This window comes from Oncorhynchus masou, chromosome 7 (genome assembly GCF_036934945.1).
Source record: "Oncorhynchus masou masou isolate Uvic2021 chromosome 7, UVic_Omas_1.1, whole genome shotgun sequence".
NCBI lineage: Eukaryota > Metazoa > Chordata > Actinopteri > Salmoniformes > Salmonidae > Oncorhynchus > Oncorhynchus masou.
Genome location: NC_088218.1, coordinates 8,291,135 through 8,316,949, shown reverse-complemented (window position 1 = coordinate 8,316,949; position 25,815 = coordinate 8,291,135). Strand labels below are relative to the sequence as shown.

Sequence of the window (25,815 nt, the reverse complement as noted above, 5' to 3'; positions counted from 1 at the left end):
TTCTATGGCTTACTGTCGTCTAAGTAGTCCTCCTCCTCGTCCTCCTTTCTCAATCTTCGCTTGGTCTCCTCGTCGTAGATAAAACCCAGGATGTTGGCAGGACTCTCGCTGTCTGAGTGGCACAGCTCACTGAGACGTGTACCAATGGCCTGGGAGAGGAAGGCCAGGGACAGGCACACACACACACACTATTAGCGCCTGTCTTCATACACAATCTCGGTCAGTAGAATCATTTGATAGTCGCTCCTCCCATCAGAAAGTCACTCACATCTCCCCAGTGACAGAAGTGCTTGGCTGCATTCCACTGGAGCTTCTGGTTCCTCTTGTTTCCCACCACGGGCGAACGCCCCCGAGACAGACCCCGCTTGGTGATGTTCACGTGGTGACCCTTCATCCACTCGGGCCAGTTGCCACGGTTACAACGGTGGACGAAGCGGGCGCACTCCAGGAACAGGGAGGCTCTGGCAACCACGGGAGCTTCCTGTCGGACACCAGGAAGTACAATAATGTCCTGTCAGATCACTGAAAGCTTACTTCAATCAATCCCATATTGTAATATTTACACATTTTTCCCTCTGTCAAATAACATTCCAGAACGGTTGAGTCTAGTAAAAAAGTCTGATTACTACCTGGTAGACTCCCCTCACAGGAGTATACAGCAGTTGATTGATCATTGATTCATTGAATAAGAGGTGCTAGTATTGGAACAGATGAAATATGTGGAAAGTCTGGGGAATCCAGAGGACAGGATTGAAAACCACTGAATTAAACAAAGACAATGTGTAAGCATTCACATAACCGGTTTGATTTAACTCCAGCCTGAGACCACTGTGTAACTGACCAGGTCGAGCGCAGCGGCCAGGATGGATGCGTCAGGGATGGTGCCTGGCTCGCAGCAGTTCAACAGGAATTGGAAGCGTTTCATGCCCTGGCGGATGGCGGTCAGGTTCACCACGTTCTTGTTCTTCATGGCCTCCTGGCTGGCTGCCAGGCGCTCCTGGAACCCCTGGGGCCCTGGTGGAGGAGGAAGGGAGCGGGAGAGAGAGGGGGAGGGGAGATGAGGTATGGGAAGGATGGGGAAGGGTAGATGAGAGAAAGAGAGGAGGGGAGAGGGAGAGGGGAGGGAGAACAGCGATAGATAGAGAGAGAGGGAGGAGGGAGCAGAGGAAAAGGGGAAGGAGGAGGGGAGGGATAGGAGGAGAAGAGAGAGAGAGCAAGAGGAAGGGGGAGGAGGAGGGGAGGGATAGGAGGATAGGAGAAGAAGAGGAGAGGAGGAGAGGAGGAGGGGAGGGGAAGGAGGAGGGGAGGGATAGGAGGATAGGAGGAGAAGAGAGAGAGAGCAAGAGGAAGGGGGAGGAGGAGGGGAGGGATAGGAGGATAGGAGAAGAAGAGAGAGAGAGGAGGGGAGAGGGGAAGGAGGAGGGGAGGGATAGGAGGATAGGAGGAGAAGAGAGAGAGAGCAAGAGGAAGGGGGAGGGAGGAAGTGATGGGGGAGAACAGAGAGACAGAGAGAGAAACAGCAGTAACAGAAAGAAAAGAGGTGAGTAGAGCAGACTAGGGCCACCTGGGGCCTGGACCTCTATTCTACAGCATAACTAGAGCCTGGAGGTTTTTCTGACCATCTGATCTAACCAGGAAAAACTCAGGGCTCTGGGCATTATCTTTGCGAGTGCTGGCATGAATGACACACCCATATAGCAACATGATCACACAATAGAACGAGAGAACAGACTATAGAACATAGCATGATGAGGTCATGTCTGAATCCATTGAATGAAAAGCACCATCGAGCCACTTAACAAACCAAGCTGGAGAGAAAGATGGACACACGGTCATTAAGCAAGGAAATGTGCAACATTCAACAAATATGATGACTTTGTTGTAACTCTTCATGGTAATATTTCTTGACTTTGTGGGTTTCTGTCCATAATGGGATAAGTGGTTCAACAAAGACAAGATAGTTACAGCACCATGTGCCCCACATGTTGTGTTTGGAGTCTCACTATCTGCCCCTCGTCTATCCCCCTCTCCTCTTCCCTGTCTTGTCCCTCTCTCCACCACTAACATTGCTAGGCTGCTGCCTACACACTGACACTGACTCAACTCCAGCCACTTTAATAATGGGAATTGATGGGAAATGTTGTAAATATATCACTAGCCACTTTAAACAATGCTACCTTATATAATGTTACTTACCCTACATTATTCATCTCATATGCATACCTATATACTGTACTCTATATCATCGACTGCATCCTTATGTAATACATGTATCACTAGCCACTTTAACTATGCCACTTTGTTTACATACTCATCTCACATGTATATACTGTACTCGATACCATCTACTGTATCTTGCCTATGCTGCTCTGTACCATCACTCATTCATATATCCTTATGTACATATTCTTTATCCCCTTACACTGTGTATAAGACAGTAGATTAGGAATTGTTAGTTAGATTACTTGTTGGTCATTACTGCATTGTCGGAACTAGAAGCACAAGCATTTCGCTACACTCGCATTAACATCTGCTAACCATGTGTATGTGACAAATAAAATTTGATTTGATTTGATCTCTCTCCTTCTCCCGGTCCCTCTACCTGTCTTGTCCCTCTCTCCCTCCTTCTCCCGGTCTCTCTACCTGTCTTGTCCCTCTCTCCCTCCTTCTCCCGGTCTCTCTACCTGTCTTGTCCCTCTCTCCCTCCTTCTCCCGGTCTCTCTACCTGTCTTGTCCCTCTCTCCCTCCTTCTCCTGGTCTCTCAACCTGTCTTGTCCCTCTCTCCCTCCTTCTCCCAGTCTCTCTACCTGTCTTGTCCCTCTCTCCCTCCTTCTCCCGGTCCCTCTACCTGTCTCTCATATCCATGGGGACATTGGAGGTGTCCGTATGTGGCTAGATTGTGCCATGCTAGCAGAAGGACCATGGAGCTTCCTCTGGCCAGGAGAAGAGTTCAACATGGCTGCCATTAAACAGGGATGGAACAGACCCCGAGGACAAAAAAACTCCCAATGGGGTATAATAAGGGCCTGTCGGTGTGGGCACTGGGCAGAGGTGACAAGGAACTGCCCAGTGAGCTAAACGATGGGCATTTGCTTAAAAGGCTGATGGTTACTATAACTTCTGGAGATGTCCCCATGTTAGGGTATCATGTATGAGTCTAGGGCATCATGTATGAGTCTATGGCATCATGTATGAGTCTAGGGCATCATGTATGAGTCTAGGGTATTATGTATGAGTCTAGGGCATCATGTATGAGTCTAGGGTATCATGTATGAGTCTAGTTTATCATGTATGAGTCTAGGGTATCATGTATGAGTCTAGGGCATCATGTATGAGTCTAGGGTATCATGTATGAGTCTAGGGCATCATGTATGAGTCTAGGGCATCATGTATGAGTCTAGGGTATCATGTATGAGTCTAGGGCATCATGTATGAGTCTAGGGCATCATGTATGAGTCTAGGGTATCATGTATGAGTCTAGGGTATCATGTATGAGTCTAGGGTATCATGTATGAGTCTAGGGCATCATGTAACAGTCTAGGGTATCATGTATGAGTCTAGGGCATCATGTATAAGTCTAGGGCAGCATGTAACAGTCTAGGGCATCATGTATGAGTCTAGGGCATCATGTATGAGTCTAGGGTATCATGTATGAGTCTAGGGTATCATGTATGAGTCTAGGGTATCATGTATGAGTCTAGGGCATCATGTAACAGTCTAGGGTATCATGTATGAGTCGAGGGCATCATGTATAAGTCTAGGGCAGCATGTAACAGTCTAGGGCATCATGTATGAGTCTAGGGTATCATGTATGAGTCTAGGGCATCATGTAACAGTCTAGGGTATCATGTATGAGTCTAGGGCATCATGTATAAGTCTAGGGCATCATGTATAAGTCTAGGGCAGCATGTAACAGTCTAGGGCATCATGTAACAGTCTAGGGTATCATGTATGAGTCTAGGGCATCATGTATAATTCTAGGGCATCATGTAACAGTCTAGGGTATCATGTATGAGTCTATGGCATCATGTATGAGTCTAGGGCATCATGTATCAGTCTAGGGCATCATGCATGAGTCTAGGGCATCATGTATGAGTCTAGGGCATCATGTATGAGCCTAGCACATCATTTATGAGTCTAGGGCATCATGTATGAGTCTAGGGCATCATGTATCATTCTAGGGCATCATGTATGAGTCTAGGGCATCATGTATGAGTCTAGGGCATCATGCATGAGTCTAGGGCATCATGTATGAGTCTAGGGCATCATGTATGAGCCTAGCGCATAATTTATGAGTCTAGGGCATCATGTATGAGTCTAGGGCATCATGTATCAGTCTAGGGCATCATGTATGAGTCTAGGGCATCATGTATGAGTCTAGGGATCTAGGGCATCATGTATGAGTCTAGGGCATCATGTATGAGTCTAGGGCATCATGTATCAGTCTAGGGTATCATGTATGAGTCTAGGGCATCATGTATGAATCTAGGGCATCATGTATGAGTCTAGGGCATCATGTATCAGTCTAGGGTATCATGTATGAGTCTAGGGCATCATGTATGAGTCTAGGGCATCATGTATCAGTCTAGGGTATCATGTATGAGTCTAGGGCATCATGTATGAGTCTAGGGCATCATGTATGAGTCTAGGGTATCATATATGAGTCTAGGGCATCATGTATAGGGCTAGGGGTCTCCCCCTCAATCTGCCAGGGGCTTGCACAGGCAGTGGTCGACAAATACATACAAACACCACTAGCATGAAAGATGGCGGCAGAGTGTACAGATCACTGGACGCACAGGACAGGCCAACGGACAGACCATAGACAGACTACGGACGGAACAGGACAGTCAGGCACATACACACAGAGAGGCGGGCGGGGTGAGGGGGCGAGCGGGCGGGGGGTGATAGGGGACACCCCGGGGGTCTACCATCTTTCTCTTCTGTGTGGTGAAGCTTGGATGGGTTCCGCCTGCCAGACCGCCATTTACCGAGCCGCTTGAAGAAATTCTCCTCCTCGTCCCGGCCGTACTCCACGCCCCCCGCTCCCCCGCCGCCCTCTGACAGCTTCACGTTGCTGGTGAACTTCACCTGCAGGCAGGGATGGTGGAGAGAGAAAAAACTGTCCACACCACCGGCAGTAGAACAACAAATATGTAGCATTAAAAAGATAAATAAATATATAAACAGAAATAACAAGTTGTAAACAAAAGAAACACAAACCATCTAACTAGTCATTTTCATTTAAATAGATTTTCTTGTCTATCCCTTAGAAATGATCAAAATGCCCAGGTAACAACACAAGAGGACATGGTGTGCTCAGCTCAGTCGTGAGAAAGGTTATACATCAGCCCATGGCTGTAAGACCAGGGCTCTCCAACCCTGTGCCCGGAGAGCTACCGTCCTGTAGGTTTTCACTCCAACCCTAATCTAGCACACCTGATTCTAATAAACTGGTTGATAAGCTGAATCAGGTTAGTTACAACTGGGGTTGGAGCGAAACCCTACAGGATGGTAGTTCTCCAGGAACAGGATCGGAGAGCACTGAAGTAGACAGTTGTGAGAGACACGACCCCTTGTGGTCAGTAGGTGACCCCTGACCTTGGAGCTCTGGCGGATGAAGGAGAGTCGGTCCACAGAGCTGATGTCCAACAAGTCCTCCACCCCGTCGGTCAGCCCAGAGAGAGATGACCGCTTAAGCCAGTTACCTGCAAACACACCCCACCCCACTCAGGTCAGAGTAATGGAGGGATGGATGGAGGGAGGGAGGAGTGCAGAGGGGGTAAACATCACACTTATACATCGAGACATAAACATACTGGCAGAAGACATACTGAATACACACACACACACAGAAGCATAAACACAAATAAAAGTTATAATCCACACAAATGCAGACAGAATAGCATAAAACACTTTGTCATAGAACAAGGCACATAGGAGCAGTTGTATACAACAAACAAACAAAGAGGGTCTGTGAAGCATACACACACACACACACACACACACACACACACACACACACACACACACACACACACACACACACACACACACACACACACACACACATACGTAAGACAGAGACGGTAATTGGAAGGCGAACAGTCCCACGGCATGCTAGGGACAAAAGGAATACAAAAGAAGACCATAAAGAGATTAAGTGAATTGTCTACTCATCACCCGTACAACAAAACATGATGTTAGCCTACAGAAACATGAAGCTAGCATACAGACACATGTTAACCTACAGAAACATGATGTTAACCTACAGAAACATGAAGTTAGCCTACAGAAACATGATGTTAGACTACAGAAACATGAAGTTAGCGTACAGACACATGTTAACCTACAGAAACATGAAGTTAGCCTAGAAACAAGTTAGCCTACAGAAACAGCCTACACATGTTAACCTACAGAAACATGATGTTAACCTACAGAAACATGAAGTTAGCCTACAGAAACATGATGTTAGACTACAGAAACATGAAGTTAGCGTACAGACACATGTTAACCTACAGAAACATGATGTTAGCCTACAGAAACATGAAGTTAGCCTACAGAAACATGAAGTTAGCGTACAGACACATGTTAACCTACAGAAACATGATGTTAGCCTACAGAAACATGAAGTTAGCCTACAGAAACATGAAGTTAGCCTACAGAAACATGAAGTTAGCCTACAGAAACATGAAGCTAGCGTACAGACACATGTTAACCTACAGAAACATGAAGCTAGCGTACAGACACATTCTAACCTACAGAAACATGATGTTAGACTACAGAAACATACAGAAACAGTTAGCCTACAGAAATGATACAGAAACATGTTAGCCTACAGAAACATGATACAGACACATTTACCTACAGAAACATGACGTTAGCCTACAGAAACATGATGTTAACCTACAGAAACATGAAGTTAGCCTACAGAAACATGATGTTAGCCTACAGAAACATGATGTTAGCCTACAGAAACATGATATTAGCCTACAGAAACATGACGTTAGCCTACAGAAACATGATGTTAGCCTACAGAAACATGAAGTTAGCGTACAGACACATGTTAACCTATAGAAACATGATGTTAGCCTACAGAAACATGACATTAGCCTACAGAAACATGATGTTAGCCTACAGAAACATGATGTTAGCCTACAGAAACATGATGTTAGCCTACAGAAACATGAAGTTAGCCTACAGAAACATGATGTTAGCCTACAGAAACATGAAGTTAGCGTACAGAAACATGTTAACCTACAGAAACATGATGTTAGCCTACAGAAACATGATGTTAGCGTACAGAAATATGTTAACCTACAGAAACATGATGTTAGCCTACAGAAACATGACGTTAGCCTACAGAAACATGACGTTAGACTACAGAAACATGATGGTAGCCTACAGAAACATGATGTTAGCCTACAGAAACATGATGATAGCCTACAGAAACATGTTAGCCTACAGAAGCATGACATTAGCCTACAGAATACAGAAACATGACGTTAGACTACAGAAGCATGAAGTTAGCATACAGAAACATGACATTTGCCTACACGCAAACCCTGTACTTAGTAACACAAATTTAGAGAGATGCAGCTACGAGTTCATCACTACACTAATGATCCAGTGACAAAGTTGTATTTTCAATTAATCATACATCGTGTCAGTAGTTTGGTTTCTATCCAATTGGCGACAGATTTTCATGCGAATATTAAAAAATCTGCATACAAACAATTGGTCCAATATGCCCGATTTCCCATCAGATACAGTGCATTTGCATAAGTATTTAAATCAAATCAAACTTTTTTTGTAACATGCACCTATTGGAGTATCTGTCCATAAGACAACTTTAAGCCGTGCACTCCACAGAGCTGGGCTTTACAGAAGAGTGGCCAGAAAAAAGCCTTTACTTAAAGACAAAAATAAGCAAACATGTTTGATGTTCGCCAAAAGGCATGTGGGAGACTCCCCAAACAGATGGTAGAAGGTACTCTGGTCAGCCTTCTGGCCATCAAGGAAAAAGCTATGTCTGGCGCATTCCCAACAACTCTCATCACCGCGTGAATACCATCCCCACAGTGAAGTACGGTGGTGGCAGCATCATGATGTGGAGATGTTTTTCATTGGCAGGGACTGGGAAACTGGTCAGAATTGAAGGAATCATGGATGATGCTAAATACAGGGACATTCTTGAGGGGAAGCTGTTTCAGTCTTCCAGAGAGTTGAGACTGGGACAGAGGTTCACCTTCCAGCAGGACAATGATCTTAAACATACTGCTAAAGCAACACTCAAGTGGTTTAAGGGGAAACATTTAAATGTCTTGAAATGGTCTAGTCAAAGCCCAGACCTCAATCCAATTGAAAATCTGTGGTATGACTTAAAGAGTGCTGTACACCAGCGGAACCCATCCAACTTGAAGGAGCTGGAGCAGTTTTGCCTTGAAGAATGGGCAAAAATCCCAGTGGCTAGATGTACCAAGCTTATAGATACATACCCCAAGAGACTTGCAGCTGTAATTGCTGCAAAAGGTGGCCGTACAAAGTATTGACCTTGGGGGGGGGGGGGGGGGGGGTGAATAGTTATGATGCTCAAGTTTTCAGTTTTTTTGTCTTATTTACTGTTTGTTTCACAATAAAAAATATTTATCATCTTCAAAGTGGTAGGCATGTTGTGTAAATCAAATGATACAAACCACCCAAAAATCTATTTTAATTCCAGGGCAACAAAATAGGAAAAATGCCAAGAGGGGTGAATACTTTCTCAAGCCACTGTAGGGGTGAAGTGACTATGCATAGATAATAAACAACGAGTAGCAGCGGTGTACAAAAGGGAGGGGGTCAATGTATATAGTCCGGTGGCGATTTTATTAATTGTTCAGCAGTCTTATAGCTTGGGGGTAGAAGCTGTTGAGGAGCCTTTTGGTCCTAAACTTGGCGCTCCGGTACCGCTTGTCGTGCGGTAGCAGAGAAAACAGTCTATAACTTGGGTGACTGGAGTCACTGACAATTTTATGGGCTTTCCAGACCCTTTACTCAATACTTTGTTGAAGCACATTTAGCAGCTATACAGCCTTGAGTCTTAAGTATGATGTTACAAGCTTGGCACACCTGTATTTTGGGAGTTTCTCCCATTCTTCTCTGCAGATTCTCTCAAGCTCTGTCAGGTTGGAAGGGGAGAATCGCTGCACAGCTGTTTTCAGGGCTCTTCAGAGATACTTGATCGGGTTGAAGTCCAGGCTCTGGCTGGGCCACTCAAGGACATTCAGAGACTTGTCCCAAGCCACTCTTGCGTTGTCTTTGCTGTGTGCTTAGGGTCATTGTCCTGTTGGAATTTGCACTCTGGAGCAAGTTTTCATCAAGGATATTTCTGTAATTTGCTCCGTTTATCTTTCCCTTGATTCTGAATAGTCTCCCAGTCCCCATCACTGAAAGACATCCCCACAGCTTGATGCTGCCACCACTATGCTTCACCGTAGGGATGGTATTGGCCAGGTGATGAGAGGTGCCTAGTTTCCTCCAGGCGTGACGCTTCGCATTCTGGCCAAAGAGTTCAATCGTGGTTTCATCAGACCAGAGAATCTTGTTTCTCATGTTCTGAGAGTCCTTTAGGTGCCTTTTGGCAAACTCCAAGTGGGCTGTAATGTGCCTTTCACTGAGGAGTGGCTTCCGTCTGGCCACTCTACCATAAAGTCATGATTGGTGGAGTGCTGCAGAGAAGGTTGTCCTTCTGGAAGGTTCTCCCATCTCCACAGAGGAACTCTGGAGCTCTTGGTGGTTCCAAACTTCCATTTAAGATTGATGGAGGCCACTGTGTTCTTGGGGACCTTCAATGCTGCAGAAATGTTTTGGTACCCTTAACCAGATCTATGCCTCGACACAATCCTGTCTCGGTGCTCTTCGGACAATTCCTTCGACCTCATGGCTTGGTTTTTGCTCTGACATACAGTGCCTTGCGAAAGTATTCGGCCCCTTGAACTTTGCGACCTTTTGCCACATTTCAGGCTTCAAACATAAAGATATAAAACTGTATTTTTTTGTGAAGAATCAACAACAAGTTGGACACAATCATGAAGTGGAACAACATTTTTTTGGATATTTCAAACTTTTTTAACAAATCAAAAACTGAAAAATTGGGCGTGCAAAATTATTCAGCCCCCTTAAGTTAATACTTTGTAGCGCCACCTTTTGCTGCGATTACAGCTGTAAGTCGCTTGGGGTATGTCTCTATCAGTTTTGCACATCGAGAGACTGAATTTTTTCCCATTCCTCCTTGCAAAACAGCTCGAGCTCAGTGAGGTTGGATGGAGAGCATTTGTGAACAGCAGTTTTCAGTTCTTTCCACAGATTCTCGATTGGATTCAGGTCTGGACTTTGACATGGCCATTCTAACACCTGGATATGTTTATTTTTGAACCATTCCATTGTAGATTTTGCTTTATGTTTTGGATCATTGTCTTGTTGGAAGACAAATCTCCGTCCCAGTCTCAGGCCTTTTGCAGACTCCATCAGGTTTTCTACCAGAATGGTCCTGTATTTGGCTCCATCCATCTTCCCATCAATTTTAACCATCTTCTCTGTCCCTGCTGAAGAAAAGCAGGCCCAAACCATGATGCTGCCACCACCATGTTTGACAGTGGGTATGGTGTGTTCAGGGTGATGAGCTGTGTTGCTTTTACACCAAACATAACGTTTTGCATTGTTGCCAAAAAGTTCAATTTTGGTTTCATCTGACCGGAGCACCTTCTTCCACATGTTTGGTGTGTCTCCCAGGTGGCTTGTGGCAAACTTTAAACTACACTTTTTATGGATATCTTTAAGAAATGGCTTTCTTCTTGCCACTCTTCCATAAAGGCCAGATTTGTGCAATATATGACTGATTGTTGTCCTATGGACAGAGTCTCCCACCTCAGCTGTAGATCTCTGCAATTCATCCAGAGTGATCATGGGCCTCTTGGCTGCATCTCTGATCAGTCTTCTCCTTGTATGAGCTGAAAGTTTAGAGGGACGGCCAGGTCTTGGTAGATTTGCAGTGGTCTGATACTCCTTCCATTTCAATATTATCGCTTGCACAGTGCTCCTTGGGATGTTTAAAGCTTGGGAAATCTTTTTGTATCCAAATGCGGCTTTAAACTTCTTCACAACAGTATCTCGGACCTGCCTGGTGTGTTCCTTGTTCTTCATGATGCTCTCTGCGCTTTTAACGGACCTCTGAGACTATCACAGTGCAGGTGCATTTATACGGAGACTTGATTACACACAGGTGGATTGTATTTATCATCATTAGTCATTTAGGTCAACATTGGATCATTCAGAGATCCTCACTGAACTTCTGGAGAGAGTTTGCTGCACTGAAAGTAAAGGGGCTGAATAATTTTGCACGCCCAATTTTTCAGTTTTTGATTTGTTAAAAAAGTTTGAAATATCCAATAAATGTCGTTCCACTTCATGATTGTGTCCCACTTGTTGTTGATTCTTCACAAAAAAATACAGTTTTATATCTTTATGTTTGAAGCCTGAAATGTGGCAAAAGGTCGCAAAGTTCAAGGGGCCGAATACTTTCGCAAGGCACTGTACACTGTCAACCATGTTATATAGACAGGTGTGTGCCTTTCCAAATCATGTCCAATCAATTGTAATTACCACATGTGGACTTTACCACAGAGACTTCATCTGAAGGATGATCAATTGAAACAGGATTCAACTGAGCTCAATTTGAGTCTCAGAGCAAAGGGTCTGAATACTTATGTAAATAAGGTATACACGTTTTTTATTTTTAATAAATGTACAAACATTTACAAAAACCTGTTTTCGCTTCGTCATTCCTGTGTACTGAATAAAAAATACAAGTTAAATGAGTTTCCATCGCATTTTCAAATCTACTGATGGTTTTCTCACAAAAAGTCTTGCGTTATATGAGCCCACTATTGTATGGCACATGTGCGCACATATAGCCTACATGATGAGATTATTATGAACAAAAGAGCAAGATTATTTTTAACTGTCAAAAGACAGCCAAGCGTTGATGATCATGTCACCAAAATAAGACCCTGGATATTTAGTGGAAAGGAGCATCCAGCTCATCACCGTGCACATTCACCACCCTGTGAAGTTCATCATAACTTATTTCATCTGTAACCTAATAAACTGCTTGCTTTCCCGACTAGTCGTAGTGGGAGGATGTCACACATGTCATCGTGTGACTCCAAGTTTACTTCAATATTATGGTTATTATATCAATATTTGCGCATAATAGCATTTCCACCGACACTTCTCGCATAATTCATTTTACCGACAAAAATATCCCACCAAGTCTAGCGTATTTTGTTTTGTTGACATTTGGAAAGTTTACCGGAAAAAATTCCCATCAGGCCCGTCATGACCCTTAGAGGATGACATCTCTGGAATGAATCATAATTTCTATAGATGGACACAGGGTGGCGCTGTGGTGCTGTGGGGGGCACTGCCACCTACCGATGGGCAGCTTGAGCTTCTTGCGCAGGGAGATGCGTCGGGAGCGTGAGCGGGTGCGTCGGTCCGTAGTGGTGCCCGAGTGGGCGGTGGTGCACTCTGACGTGTCCTGCTCTGATAGGCTGCTGGTGTCGCTGGCAGCACTCTGTGACTTGAACATCTTCCTCCAGAAGTCCTTCCTGCCCAGCAGAGCCCCCGGAATCTGTTCATCACTGGGGAGAGAAACAGGGATGGAGGTAGAGAGAGAGAGAGAGAGAGAGAGAGAGAGAGAGAGAGAGAGAGAGAGAGAGAGATACAGAGAGATACAGAGAGAGAGACAGACAGACAGACAGACAGACAGACAGACAGACAGACAGACAGACAGACAGACAGACAGACAGACAGACAGACAGACAGACAGACAGACAGACAGACAGACAGTGAACACAATGACTAAATAGTTCTCATCAAACATACATTTTGTGGGGAGTACATTCATGCACAGTACCAGTCAAAAGTTTGGACACACCTACTCGTTTAAGGGTTTTTCTTTATTTTTACTATTGTATACATTGCAGAATAATAGTGAAGACATCACAACTATGAAATAACACATATGGAATCATGTAGTAATCAAAGAAGTGTTAAACAAATCAAAATATATTTTCTTCAAAGTAGCCATCCTTTGCCTTGATGACAGCTTTGCATACTCTTGTAGAAAATGTAGAAAATAGTACAAATAAAGAAAAACCTGGAATGAGTAGGTGTGTCTAAACTTTAGACTGGTACTGTATATGTGTGTATCTGTGATTGTGCACATGTGTGTGTGTGTGTGTGTGTGTGTGTGTGTTTAACTATTCTTGTAGGGATCAGAAGTCCCCACAAGAAAAGTAAACAAAAAGAATGGACAACTGGGGACATTCTGCTGGTCCCTACAAGGTCAAATGCTATTTCTAGGGGGTTAAAAATTATAATTAGTGTTAGAGTTAGGGTTACATTAAGGGTTAGGAGCTAGGGTTAGTTTTAGGATTATGAGCTAGGGTTAGTTTTAGGGTTAGGGTTAGTAGCTGGAGATAGGATAAGGGTTAGGCTTTTGGGTTAAGGTTAGGGAAATAGGATTTTGAACGTGTACAAGATCGTGTGTGTGTGTGTGTGTGTGTGTGTGTGTGTGTGTGTGTGTGTGTGTGTGTGTGTGTGTGTGTGTGTGTGTGTGTGTGTGTGTGTGTGTGTGTGTGTGTGTGTGTGTGTGTGTGTGTGTGTGTGTGTGTGTGTGTGTGTGTGTGTGTGTGTGTGTGTGTGAAGAGGGGGTACTCACTGCTCTGGTGTCTGGGGGGGGCGGCTGGATATGCAGCTGCGGCACTCATCTGCAGCGGTGGACGGCTGCCCTCCCTTTTCCCCAGACACACCTGCCTCTGACCTGCACAAAGGACACACAGAACTAATTGTTCCTGACAAGGCTCCAGTATAGTCAGAACCACCCAGGACAGGTTAGACCCCAATAGTAGCAACTAAGGCTTTGTTGCACGGAGTAGCCGTCTGGAAACATTCCATCACCCCTACAGTGTGTTCACCATCCTTCCCCTATCTAAACCTTTCAGGCACAGGATGTTGGTTTAGTGCCTTTGTAGGGCCCCGCCTGGACAACATCTAGGAGAAATACTGTGCTCCTTTTCAGATTGCCTTACATTTACATGTGAGTCAATAAGCAGATTGTCTTATCCAGCCCGCAGGTAGCCTAGAGGTTAAAAGCGTTAGGCCAGTATCCAGAAGGTCGCTGATTCTAATTCCTGTCCATGTGCCCTTCAGCAAGGCACTTAACCCTAATTGCTCCTGTAAATTGCAATGGATAACTGCGTCTGCTAAATGACTAAAATGTCAAATGTATAGTCAGTGGATTGATGGTGAAATAGCTAGATGAGACCACATATCACAGTCGTAGTACATTTGTCCTCAATGAAGAAGTGATCAACAGAGTCAGTACCAGTAGGACAAGACAGGGTTCACTCCATCTGCACGACCACCCTCAACGTACAGATATCCCTGCTGTTTTTACATGTCTGTGATTGGTTGTTCTATATCTATGGTGCCAACCCACTGGGCACATACGTCAGTTCATCGTTCAGTTTGATTTACATTTGTTTGAGATGTCAACTAACAGGAATTCAAAGTGAAATCAATGAAAACGTTGGGTGAAAAAAATACTAAATGGCCTTATGTTGATGACCTTTTGCAAAATCCAAACAGTTTTCCACGTTGATTCAACGTCATCACGTAGATTTGTTTGGTTGAAATGACATGGAAATAACGTGGATTCAACGTCATCACGTAGATTTGTTTGGTTGAAATGACTTGCAAATAATGTGGATTCAACGTCATCACGAAGATTTGTTTGGTTGAAATGACATGGAAATAACGTGGATTCAACCAGTGGGAGGTCCTTGTTCTGTGGACTACCTCCTGGATGCTGTAGGTTTGGTGATAGGCTCCTCCTTCTCCTCTGGCTTCTTGGTGGTGGCCACTTTCTCGGCCGAGTCCAGGAGCGCGCTCAGTGCCACCCTGCGGAACACGTTGCCATGGGACTCCTTGATGAACTGCACCAGTTGGCGGATGTCACAGTACAGACCCTGGATGGGGGGTGGGGAGATAGAGGACAGACAGACAGACAGACAGACAGACAGACAGACAGACAGACAGACAGACAGACAGACAGACAGACAGACAGACAGACAGACAGACAGACAGACAGACAGACAGACAATACAATGACTAAGTAATTCTCATCAAACACATCAATTGCTTGTATGTGTGTGTGTGTGTGTGTGTGTGTGTGTGTGTGTGAGCGAGAGTGTGTGTGCATCTACGAGAGAGAGAGAGAGAGAGAGACAGAAAGAGATAGAGAGGAAGGAAGGAAGGAAGGAAGGAAGGAAGGAAGGAAGGAAGGAAGGAAGGAAGGAAGGAAGGAAGGTACAAAAACCAACAAAGCTGAAGGAATTGTGTGTGTGTGGGTTCTCAGTCAGGTCAAGTGAAGGAAGTGGAAGGCAGTGAGTCAGAAGTGTCAAAAGTGGTCCCTATATTTAGACCCAGCTGCTACAGAGCCCAAAAACCAACAATGAGCTGACCTCATTCATGTCATTGTGGGGTGTGTAATTGTGTGTGTGTGGGTTCTCAGTCAGCTCGTCAGTAGTGAGAGGACAGTGTTGCCACACAGTACTGCAGTGAGTCAGTATACTACAGTGTCAGCCATCAAGTGGTCCCTGAAGCCTTCTGTATTGTACCCTGCACCAGACAGCTGCTACAGAGCCCAATGCAGCCATGTTACCCTACTCCACAGAGCTGCCACCATGTTACCCTGCTCCACAGAGCTGCCACCATGTTACCCTGCTCCACAGAGCTACCACCATGTTACCCTACTCCACAGAGCTGCCACCATGTTATCCTGCTCCACAGAGCTGCCACCATGTTATCCTGCTCCACAGAGCTGCCACCATGTTACCCTACTCCACAGAGCTGCCACCATGTTACCCTGCTCCACAGAGCTGCCACCATGTTACCCTGCTCCACAGAGCTGCCACCATGTTATCCTGCTCCACAATGCTGCCACCATGTTACCCTGCTCCACAGAGCTGCCACCATGTTACCCTGCTCCACAGAGCTGCCACCATGTTATCCTGCTCCACAGAGCTGCCACCATACAACCGTGTTATCCTGCTCCACAGAGCTGCCACCATGACACCTCCACAGAGCTGCCACCATGTTACCCTGCTCCACAGAGCTGCCACCATGACACCTCCACAGAGCTGCCACCATGTTACCCTGCTCCACAGAGCTGCCACCATGTTACCCTGCTCCACAGAGCTGCCACCATGTTACCCTGCTCCACAGAGCTGCCACCATGTTACCCTGCTCCACAGAGCTGCCACCATGTTACCCTGCTCCACAGAGCAGCCACCATGCTACCCTGCTCCACAGAGCAGCCACCATACCACCGTGTTACCATGCTCCACAGAGTTGCCACCATGACACCTCCACAGAGCTGCCACCATGTTACCCTGCTCCACAGAGCTGCCACCATGTTACCCTGCTCCACAGAGCTGCCACCATGTTACCCTGCTCCACAGAGCTGCCACCATGTTACCCTGCTCCACAGAGCTGCCACCATGTTACCCTGCTCCACAGAGCTGCCACCATGTTACCCTGCTCCACAGAGCTGCCACCATGTTACCCTGCTCCACAGAGCTGCCACCATGTTACCCTGCTCCACAGAGCTGAGCTGCTCCACAGAGCACCATGTTACCCTGCTCCACAGAGCTGCCACCATGTTACCCTGCTCCACAGAGCTGCCACCATGTTACCCTGCTCCACAGAGCTGCCACCATGTTACCCTGCTCCACAGAGCTGCCACCATGTTACCCTGCTCCACAGAGCTGCCACCATGTTACCCTGCTCCACAGAGCTGCCACCATGCCAAATCTCTTTCTTTGGACTGAGAGTAGGGATGAAAACGACTGGAAATGCAATGGTGAGAGTGTATTACAAGAGCACTATACAGAATATATATATGATCTTGTGGTCTGAATGCAGAAACAGCAGTGAGCCTTAACACACTCTGGTATAGTGATTTTATAGTTACTTCCAGGTGAGTACGTTAAAAAACACAATAATGGAAAAGATGGTGTGAATATAAGCATGCTGTCTTAGATAGGGTGTACAAGACATGAAGATGCTCAGAAATTGTACATTTGTTTATGCATATTTACTTTATGAATGCCACTTGGTAGACACTTTATTATTCCAGAATGTGGTTTAGACAAATTGTTCATTAGTGCACAGCTCGTCAGAGACAGCATTCATAATTCATTAGGAGTCTATTACCACACGTAGCAGAATGACCCTTTAATAATTGAACAGGACACACCGCGTAGTCATTGATGTGATTGTTGAACACACTCATGCCCAGCATGCCTTCTGTGTAGGCTACAGTAGATGTTTTCTGTTGCAAAATGCTTTGCTACGGCGTGCCCTACTGAACAACAACCAGACGGGGGGATGGCTATAAGACAGAGACAGACAGAAACAATAGACAAGGACAGACATGTGTGTGTGTGTGTGTGTGTGTGTGTGTGTGTGTGTGTGTGTGTGTGTGTGTGTGTGTGTGTGTGTGTGTGTGTGTGTGTGTGTGTGTGTGTGTGTGTGTGTGTGTGTGTGTGTGTGTGTGAGAGAGAGAGACATAGACAGAGAGAAAGACAGAGAGAGGCAGAGAGACAGAGACAGAGACAGAGAAAGAGAGAGAGAGACAGAGACAGAGACAGAGACAGAGACAGAGACAGAGACAGAGAGAGAGAGAGAGAGAGAGAGAGACAGAGAGAGACAGAGAGAGAGTGTGTGTGTGTGTGTGTGTGTGTGTGTGTGTGTGTGTGTGTGTGTGTGTGTGTGTGTGTGTGTGTGTGTGTGTGTGTGTGTGTGTGTGTGTGTGTGTGTGCGTGCGTGCGTGCGTGTGTGTGAGAGAGAGACATAGACAGAGAGAAAGACAGAGAGAGGCAGAGAGACAGAGAGAGATAGAGAGAGACATGCTCACCAGGTTCTCAGGGCTGTGCAGCTCGTGCGTGGTGGAGGCACAGCGAGTGATCAGAGACTTGAACATGCAGCCCACCACCACTGCCTCCATGTTCTGGGCCAGTGACTTGTTGTCCCCCGTGGTGAAGTTGTTCCCGAACCCGGCCTTATCTTTGAGCAAGGTGGAGGCGGGAGAGACCAAACATTGCACAGGGGTGATACAGGTCAGAGCAGTAGAAAATGGGTACAAAATGGACACTTACCTAAGTTACTGTATAAAACAATTGAGCTGAAATAAACTCAAAGAAAAGGGAAGGGTACAGGGGCAAGGGGACAAGGACAGGGGGACAGGGGACAGAGGGCACAAAATCATAAGCATGGATGAGAAGCAAACTGAAAAGGGATCAGGGTTCCGATAAGGATACATGCACGTGACGAAGGCCTGCTGGAGTCAAGGATCTGATCTACGATCTGTAGCAACGGCAGAGGGGAATGACATCTCAAAAGATGTCAACTTAATTGACTTGTTTATTGTATTGAATTTAATAGAATCAACTTGATTGATTCCCAACTTGATTGATTCAAAATTGGATTTGTCACCATAGATATCAGAGCAGGTGGTTCAAGACTCAACCATCGGTCTAAATAATGTAATTAACTTGATATAATTAATTGAATTAATTGATTCCTAAATACTTTTTTTCCTAAATACTTTGGGGGAAAGTATTATTAGATATATAGATAGATTATATATATAGATAAATAGATTAGATACCTTAGATATATAGATAAATAGTTATATAGATAAATAGATTAGATATCTTAGATATATAGATAAATAGATTAGTTATATAGATAAATAGATTAGATATATAGATACATAGATTAGATAGATTAGATAGATACATAAATTAGATAGATTCAAAGATTTGATAGATTAATAGATTAGATAGATTTGATAGATTAATAGATTAGATAGATTTCATCGATAAATAGATTAATAGAATTGAAAGATAAATAGATTTGATAGATTAATAGATTAGATAGATTTGATAGATTGCCACTTTAGACAAGAGTGAGGGTGTGCAGAAATGGGAGCAGTGCCTAGAAGGAATGGTGATCTGATCGGGGCAGTTCATTTAGATATTAGTGTATCTACCGATGGGTCTTTTTTTCACCCTCCTGGACCTCTCACCTGCACTGCCGTATTCTGCAAGAGAAGAGATGCGGGACACAAGTTGATGCTGTTCAGGCCGGCAGCACACACATGTACGTGTACACAAAGTACACGGCACCCCACACCACCGGACGTAGGGGAACTTACAGTACACACACACACACACGTACACACAGACTCACACCACTTAACTGACTTACAATAAAGAACCTAAAAGGTGTGACCCGTGCACTTTCGTTAATAAAGCCCCCATCAGTTCAGTAACTTGCCAATGATACAGTTCAATCAGAAAATCAAGTGGTCATTTCACTCACAAAAAAATAGAGCTATGATATTACAGTCATTACGGTTTTTAATTCATGTTGAGCCATAAAGCCATAGATAGAGATGTGATGAGCACCACACAGCATCGGATTGGCAAGTGTACAGAGTGGATGAGTGAGTGGAGGGAGGAGGGGAACACCGCTTGTTTAGGTGGATGGGGGCGGGACAGAGGGAGGGAGGGCAGGACAGATGAGTGGAGGGAGGAGGGGAACATGGCTTGTTTAGGTGGATGGGGGCGGGACAGAGGGAGGGAAGGCAGGACAGATGAGTGGAGGGAGGAGGGGAACATGGCTTGTTTAGATGGATGGGGGCGGGACAAAGGGAGGGAAGGTAGGACAGATGAGTGGAGGGAGGAGGGGAACATGGCTTGTTTAGGTGGATGGGGGCGGGACAGAGGGAGGGAAGGCAGGACAGATGAGTGGAGGGAGGAGGGGAACATGGCTTGTTGAGGTGGATGGGGGGGGGCAGAGGGAGGGAAGGCAGGACAGATGAGTGGAGGGAGAAGGGGAACATGGCTTGTTGAGGTGGATGGGGGGGGACAGAGGGAGGGAAGGCAGGACAGATGAGTGGAGGGAGAAGGGGAACAGAACAGACACAGAAACAGAGAGACTGCCGTTGGGTAAACATTGAGCGCTCTGGGATGCGTGGAGGTATGAGTGGGGTCAGATTCAGCATCGTGAAGCAGAGTGGACTGGATTATGGTAGAAGATACTTTAAGTATTAGTCGTCTGTCAATCTCATTGTCTACTGTTTGTTTTTAATCTGGAGATTGAAACTCTGCTGGACATTACATTTTAATGATTGCTATAAGAATGTGATTATATACATTCATTATTTTAAATGTTTAGTGTGATTTGATTGTTGTGATAGATTAGAATGAATTACAAAATGTGTGATTTAGTTTTAGAGAAGTCAACTCACCAATTCACCGGATTAACCCCATAGCATTTCTAAATACTTTACGATGAAATCTTTTATTTGAAACATTTGATGATTTTGGAGAATAATACAAACCCCTCTGCATGGACAAACAAGAGTGATCAGTGAATTGTGTGATGTCAGTGGAGGCTGATTGGATGAGTTGCATAGCGTGACTTCATCAGTCCTACCATCAGAGAGGTTGAGAGAGGTGTGTGAGGCCGATGTGTGTGGTTAGCCGTGGCTCCATAGCAACACACTCACACTCGGCGCATGCCTCACAAACACTTACTGTTGGTGATGGGCTCCATGCAGAAGCCCAGGAGTGCGTGCAGGAAGTCCACGATGTTGTTGAGCGAGTCCTTGTTGACGTAGTCCCTCATGGTCTGACGGAACTGCAGCTTGTCCAGCTTGTACAGGTTGGTCAGGCAGTTCTGGGCCTGTATGGGGAACAAGGGGAACAGTAGATCCAAAATGGAGGATGTCTCAGATTCAAACAGCTATCTCAACCGGAGCCAGAATGGATGATGGTTTCCATTCACTCTGATAAAGCCCCTAAAAAATCCAACAGGTCCTATGTTGTCAAATGCTACTGTTTCTTGGACCAGGGCTCTCTCTTGCGAAATAGGTTTTTACCTCAAGTGAAAATATAAATATATAACTAAATAAAGTTCATTTAATTCAATTTAGTTAAAGGGGCAATCTGTGAGTTGTCTGACCTGCATGCGGAGCCGGTCCCCTGAGAGTCCCCTGTGGCCCTCCCCACAGCCGTAGGCACAACCCAGAGACTTGACCATCTTGATCAGCATGGTAAGAGCCAGCCTGTGGGTACTCAGCGAAGAGCCGTCCTCCTGGGAGTTCAACAGAAGGCATAGGGTAATACATGCTACATATAACATTCACACAAGTTGACAGGTTATGGCCATATTACTCACACCAACACATCATGTTTTATTTTGTGTTTTGTTCGAGTAGAGTGACATCTATAATATGCTCTGTTCTATCTAATATACAGGTAATTATCTCTCTGTGGCCTTCTGTACCACTATTGTTTGTGCAGACAGGCTCTGATGAAGGTCGACTGGCCGAAAGCTCATCCACAATGAAAGAAATTTGCATCTGACTAGAAGTGTGCAGCGATGTTTTCCTGTTTCTGTACGGGCATGTAAAATGAGATCCGTTACAAGATGTATATAGCCTGTCTTTTTACTGTTGTTTTATTTCTATACCTACCTATTGTTCACCTAATACATTTTTTGCACTATTGGTTAGAGCCTGTAAGTAAGCATTTCACTGTAAGGTCGACACCTGTTGTATTCAGCGCACATGACAAATAAACTTTGATTTGATTTGAGAAAAATGTAAGAGTTGAAAACTCATAGACGTATTCTCACACCCACCTTGCTGTCTTTCTCCTTATTGTTCTTCACGTTGTCCTTGCTCCCTCCTCCGCTCCCTCCTCCACTCCCTCCTCCACTTCCCCCACCTCCTCCTCCTCCATCCCCCCCTCCTCCTCCTCCTGGTGCCGCCCCGCTGCACCCTCCAGACACGCCCCCTTGGGCGCCGCTCAGGCTCTGATTGGCCCCCTCCTTCGGGAGGCGTGTCTCATCGTTCTCCTTGTCGTCGGGCTTGGAGAGCTTCTTTCCCATGCCCGGCACTACCCCCAGCTGCAGCAGGCAGTCGATGATGTTGAGCGACACGTCACAGATGCGTGAGCTGATGTCGTGGGTCAGCACGGCGTAGACCGCCCGCAGGATGGCCTGGGAGGGGTAGACGGGGAGACAAACGGAGACAGAGGGGTCAGGGGTTGGACACATTCAAATGAAGTACATCCATCCATCACACCATCCATCCATCACACCATCCATCACACCATCCATCACACCATCCATCCATCACACCATCCATCCATCACACCATCCATCCATCACACCATCCATCACACCATCCATCCATCACACCATCCATCCATCACAACATCCATCCATCACACCATCCATCCATCACACCATCCACCCATCGCACCATCCATCACACCATCCATCCATCACACCATCCATCACACCATCCATCCAACATTCTCCCAAGCTTCCCTACTAATTCCTCCCCAAGTGTTGTCCAGGCAGGAACCAGGCAGGAACCAGGCAGGAACCAGGCAGGACATTTACTTGACTGTGATATGTGGTTGTCTCACCTAGCTACCTTAAAGATGAATGCACTAACTGTAAGTCGCTTCTGGATAAGAGTGTTTTCTAAATGACTACATAGTAAATAGAGCCCAATGGTTCAGTAATGCCATGGTAGTGTGAGCCATCCTACTGGAGTTGTGATATATAGTGAACCTGGTTATTCCTCCAGTCCAGAAACCCTGTCAGAGACCTCAGACCAACAGGTGACACTCTTTATCACTGCCCCTCACCGTAAGGTCCAGCATGCCATTCTTCAGAATGAAGTTGTTGGTGCCCTCGATGTTGTCTCCCTCCTCCAGGCATGAGTAGTTGATACACGAGTCGGTGAAGCTCCGGGGCAGGTTGGCGCACGCCAGCGTCTCGTGGGGCATCTCTGGGATGGGTACAGGGTTACACAGCTTTTTCATGTGCTCGGTGAAGAAGTCGGCATAGCCCACGTTGAAGGACGCTACTGTGGTGTTGAACGTCGCCATGGTGATGGTGGAGATCTGTGAACGCACTGGGGGTGGAGGGGTGGGAGGAGAGGAGGTGAGGGGGTGGAGACATTCACAGATTTAGAGAAAATGTATATTTTGGATGGATGAATAGATGGATGGAGGAAGGGATGGATGGATGGAAGGATTGTTGGAAGGCTTGATGGATAAAGGGATGGATGGATGATGGAGTGATGGATGAGTGGATGGATGGAGTGATAGATAGATGGATGGATATATCATTGAAGGTGTTCAGTTCATAACTGTGGGTGGTGACAGAATATGGGTGTATGGACTCTCTTACCCTCCCCCTTGGCGTGAACGGTGTTGTGGGTGTATAGACTCTGACCCTCCCCCTTGGCGTGAACGGTGTTGTGGGTGTATAGACTCTGACCCTCCCCCTTGGTGTCAACGGTGTTGTGGGTGTATAGACTCTGACCCTCCCCCTTGGTGTCAATGGTGTTGTGGGTGTATAGACTCTGACCCTCCCCTTGGTGTCAACGGTGTTGTGGGTGTATAGACTCTGACCCTCCCCCTTGGCGTGAACGGTGTTGTGGGTGTATAGATTCTTAGCCTCCCCCTTGGTGTGAACGGTGTTGTGGGTGTATAGACTCTGACCCTCCCCCTTGGCGTGAACGGTGTTGTGGGTGTATAGATTCTTAGCCTCCCCCTTGGTGTGAACGGTGTTGTGGGTGTATAGATTCTTAGCCTCCCCCCCGGTGTTGTGGGTGTGAACCCTCCCCCTTGGCGTGAACGGTGTTGTGGGTGTATAGATGTCTAGCCTACCCCCTTGGCGTGAACGGTGTTGTGGGTGTATAGACTCTTAGCCTCCCCCTTGGTGTGAATGGTGTTGTGTGGTGTATAGATTCTTAGCCTCCCCCTTGGTGTGAACGGTGTTGTGGTGTATAGACTCTTACCCTCCCCCTTGGCGTGACGGTGTTGTGGGTGTTGTCTCCGTGGCTGTTGGAGTGGTCTGGCATGTCTCTGAGCAGGGAGTGATGGGAGTGTGAGTGTTTAGCACTCAGGTTGTCTGTGTCTGCAGCCGTGTCTGTGCTCCCTCGCCGCGTCAACTTACCTAAAACACAAACAAACACACAACTCTGAGTGAAAGACACCGGCACACAGCATTACAACCAAACACACACTCATTCACACAACCAAACTCCTCTTCCCTGCCTTTTAAGAAGGTCTAATAGCCAAATAAGCTCACTGTCATTGCCACAAAACAATGCATACCACATCCGACTGTACCAGTTAACCCACATCTGTTCATTAAGAAAGTGGTGCTAAAAGTATCGGGCTTTTAATGGTTACATTCGAATGAGAAAGTCCCTTTTTCTGTGCACCTTTTGTAAAACATTAGAAGCAACAACCTTTCCTAACAACCAGACAAACATTAAGTTAATGAGGCTGACCCAGTTCAGCTGCTGTTAGGGGACTAACTCCTCTGACTTGGTTCCTCAAATGACTGCCTCACCTGGTTCACCAACTACTTCGCAGACAGAGTTCAGTGTGTCAAATTGGAGGGTCTGTTGTCCTCATGCCATTTGCACCCACTGTATATAGACTTTCTTTTTTTCTATTGTGTTATTGACTGTATGCTTGTTTATTCCATGTGTAACTCTGTGTTGTTGTTTGTGTCGCACTGCTTTGCTTTATCTTGGCCAGGTCGCAGATGTAAATGAGAACTTGTTCTCAACTAGCCTACCTGGTTAAATAAAGGTAAAAAACAATTTTTTTTTATGAGAGCCAGGGGACTTTTTAAACTCAGCTAATGAGAGCCAGGGGACTAACTCCTCTGACTCAGCTAATGAGAGCCAGGGGACTAACTCCTCTGACTCAGCTAATGAGAGCCAGGGGACTAACTCCTCTGACTCAGCTAATGAGAGCCAGGGGACTAACTCCTCTGACTCTGACTAACTCCTCTGACTCAGCTAATGAGAGCCAGGGGACTAACTCCTCTGACTCAGCTAATGAGAGCCTGGGGACTAACTCCCTGACTCAGCTAATGACTCAGCTAATGAGAGCCAGGGGACTAACTCCTCTGACTCAGCTAATGAGAGCCAGGGGACTAACTCCTCTGACTCAGCTAATGAGAGCCAGGGGACTAACTCCTCTGACTCAGCTAATAATGAGAGCTAATGAGAGCCTGGGGACTAACTCCTCTGACTCAGCTAATGAGAGCCAGGGGACTAACTCCTCTGACTCAGCTAATGAGAGCCAGGGGACTAACTCCTCTGACTCAGCTAATGAGAGCCAGGGGACTAACTCCTCTGACTCAGCTAATGAGAGCCAGGGGACTAACTCCTCTGACTCAGCTAATGAGAGCCAGGGGACTAACTCCTCTGACTCTAATCAGAGAGCCAGGGGACTAACTCCTCTGACTCAGCTAATGAGAGCCTGGGGACTACTCTCCTCTGACTCAGCTAATGAGAGCCAGGGGACTAACTCCTCTGACTCAGCTAATGAGAGCCTGGGGACTAACTCCTCTGACTCAGCTAATGAGAGCCAGACTAACTCCTCTGACTCAGCTAATGAGAGCCTGGGGACTAACTCCTCTGACTCAGCTAATGAGAGCCAGGGGACTAACTCCTCTGACTCAGCTAACGAGAGCCAGTCATTTTCCCTGTACTTTTTAAGTTCCTATTGATATAAAATAGATATATCAATAGATGGATAGACGTGAATAGTACAATCTATTGATAGAGATAGAGATGATCTATCAGCAGAA

At 46.0% G+C, this 25,815-nt stretch overlaps 1 protein-coding gene across 1 annotated transcript in view; it reads right to left on the bottom strand.

The window, feature by feature from the left end:
• LOC135542939 (protein unc-80 homolog) overlaps positions 1–24,357 on the bottom strand; it is a 33,018-nt gene extending 8,661 nt beyond the window's left edge. The window contains exons 1-17 of the mRNA XM_064970069.1: positions 24,348–24,357; positions 24,002–24,159; positions 23,389–23,530; positions 22,842–23,110; positions 21,823–22,182; positions 21,142–21,273; positions 20,715–20,862; positions 19,163–19,213; positions 18,026–18,174; positions 14,905–15,074; positions 13,766–13,867; positions 12,475–12,683; positions 5,602–5,708; positions 4,932–5,091; positions 842–1,014; positions 269–481; positions 14–149 (exon numbers count right to left, since the gene is read on the bottom strand). Of these exons, the coding sequence (XP_064826141.1) occupies positions 14–149; positions 269–481; positions 842–1,014; positions 4,932–5,091; positions 5,602–5,708; positions 12,475–12,683; positions 13,766–13,867; positions 14,905–15,074; positions 18,026–18,174; positions 19,163–19,213; positions 20,715–20,862; positions 21,142–21,273; positions 21,823–22,182; positions 22,842–23,110; positions 23,389–23,530; positions 24,002–24,159; positions 24,348–24,357 (2,689 nt within the window). The remainder of the gene's footprint in view (positions 1–13; positions 150–268; positions 482–841; positions 1,015–4,931; positions 5,092–5,601; positions 5,709–12,474; positions 12,684–13,765; positions 13,868–14,904; positions 15,075–18,025; positions 18,175–19,162; positions 19,214–20,714; positions 20,863–21,141; positions 21,274–21,822; positions 22,183–22,841; positions 23,111–23,388; positions 23,531–24,001; positions 24,160–24,347) is intronic.
• Positions 24,358–25,815: the final 1,458 nt, after the last annotated feature.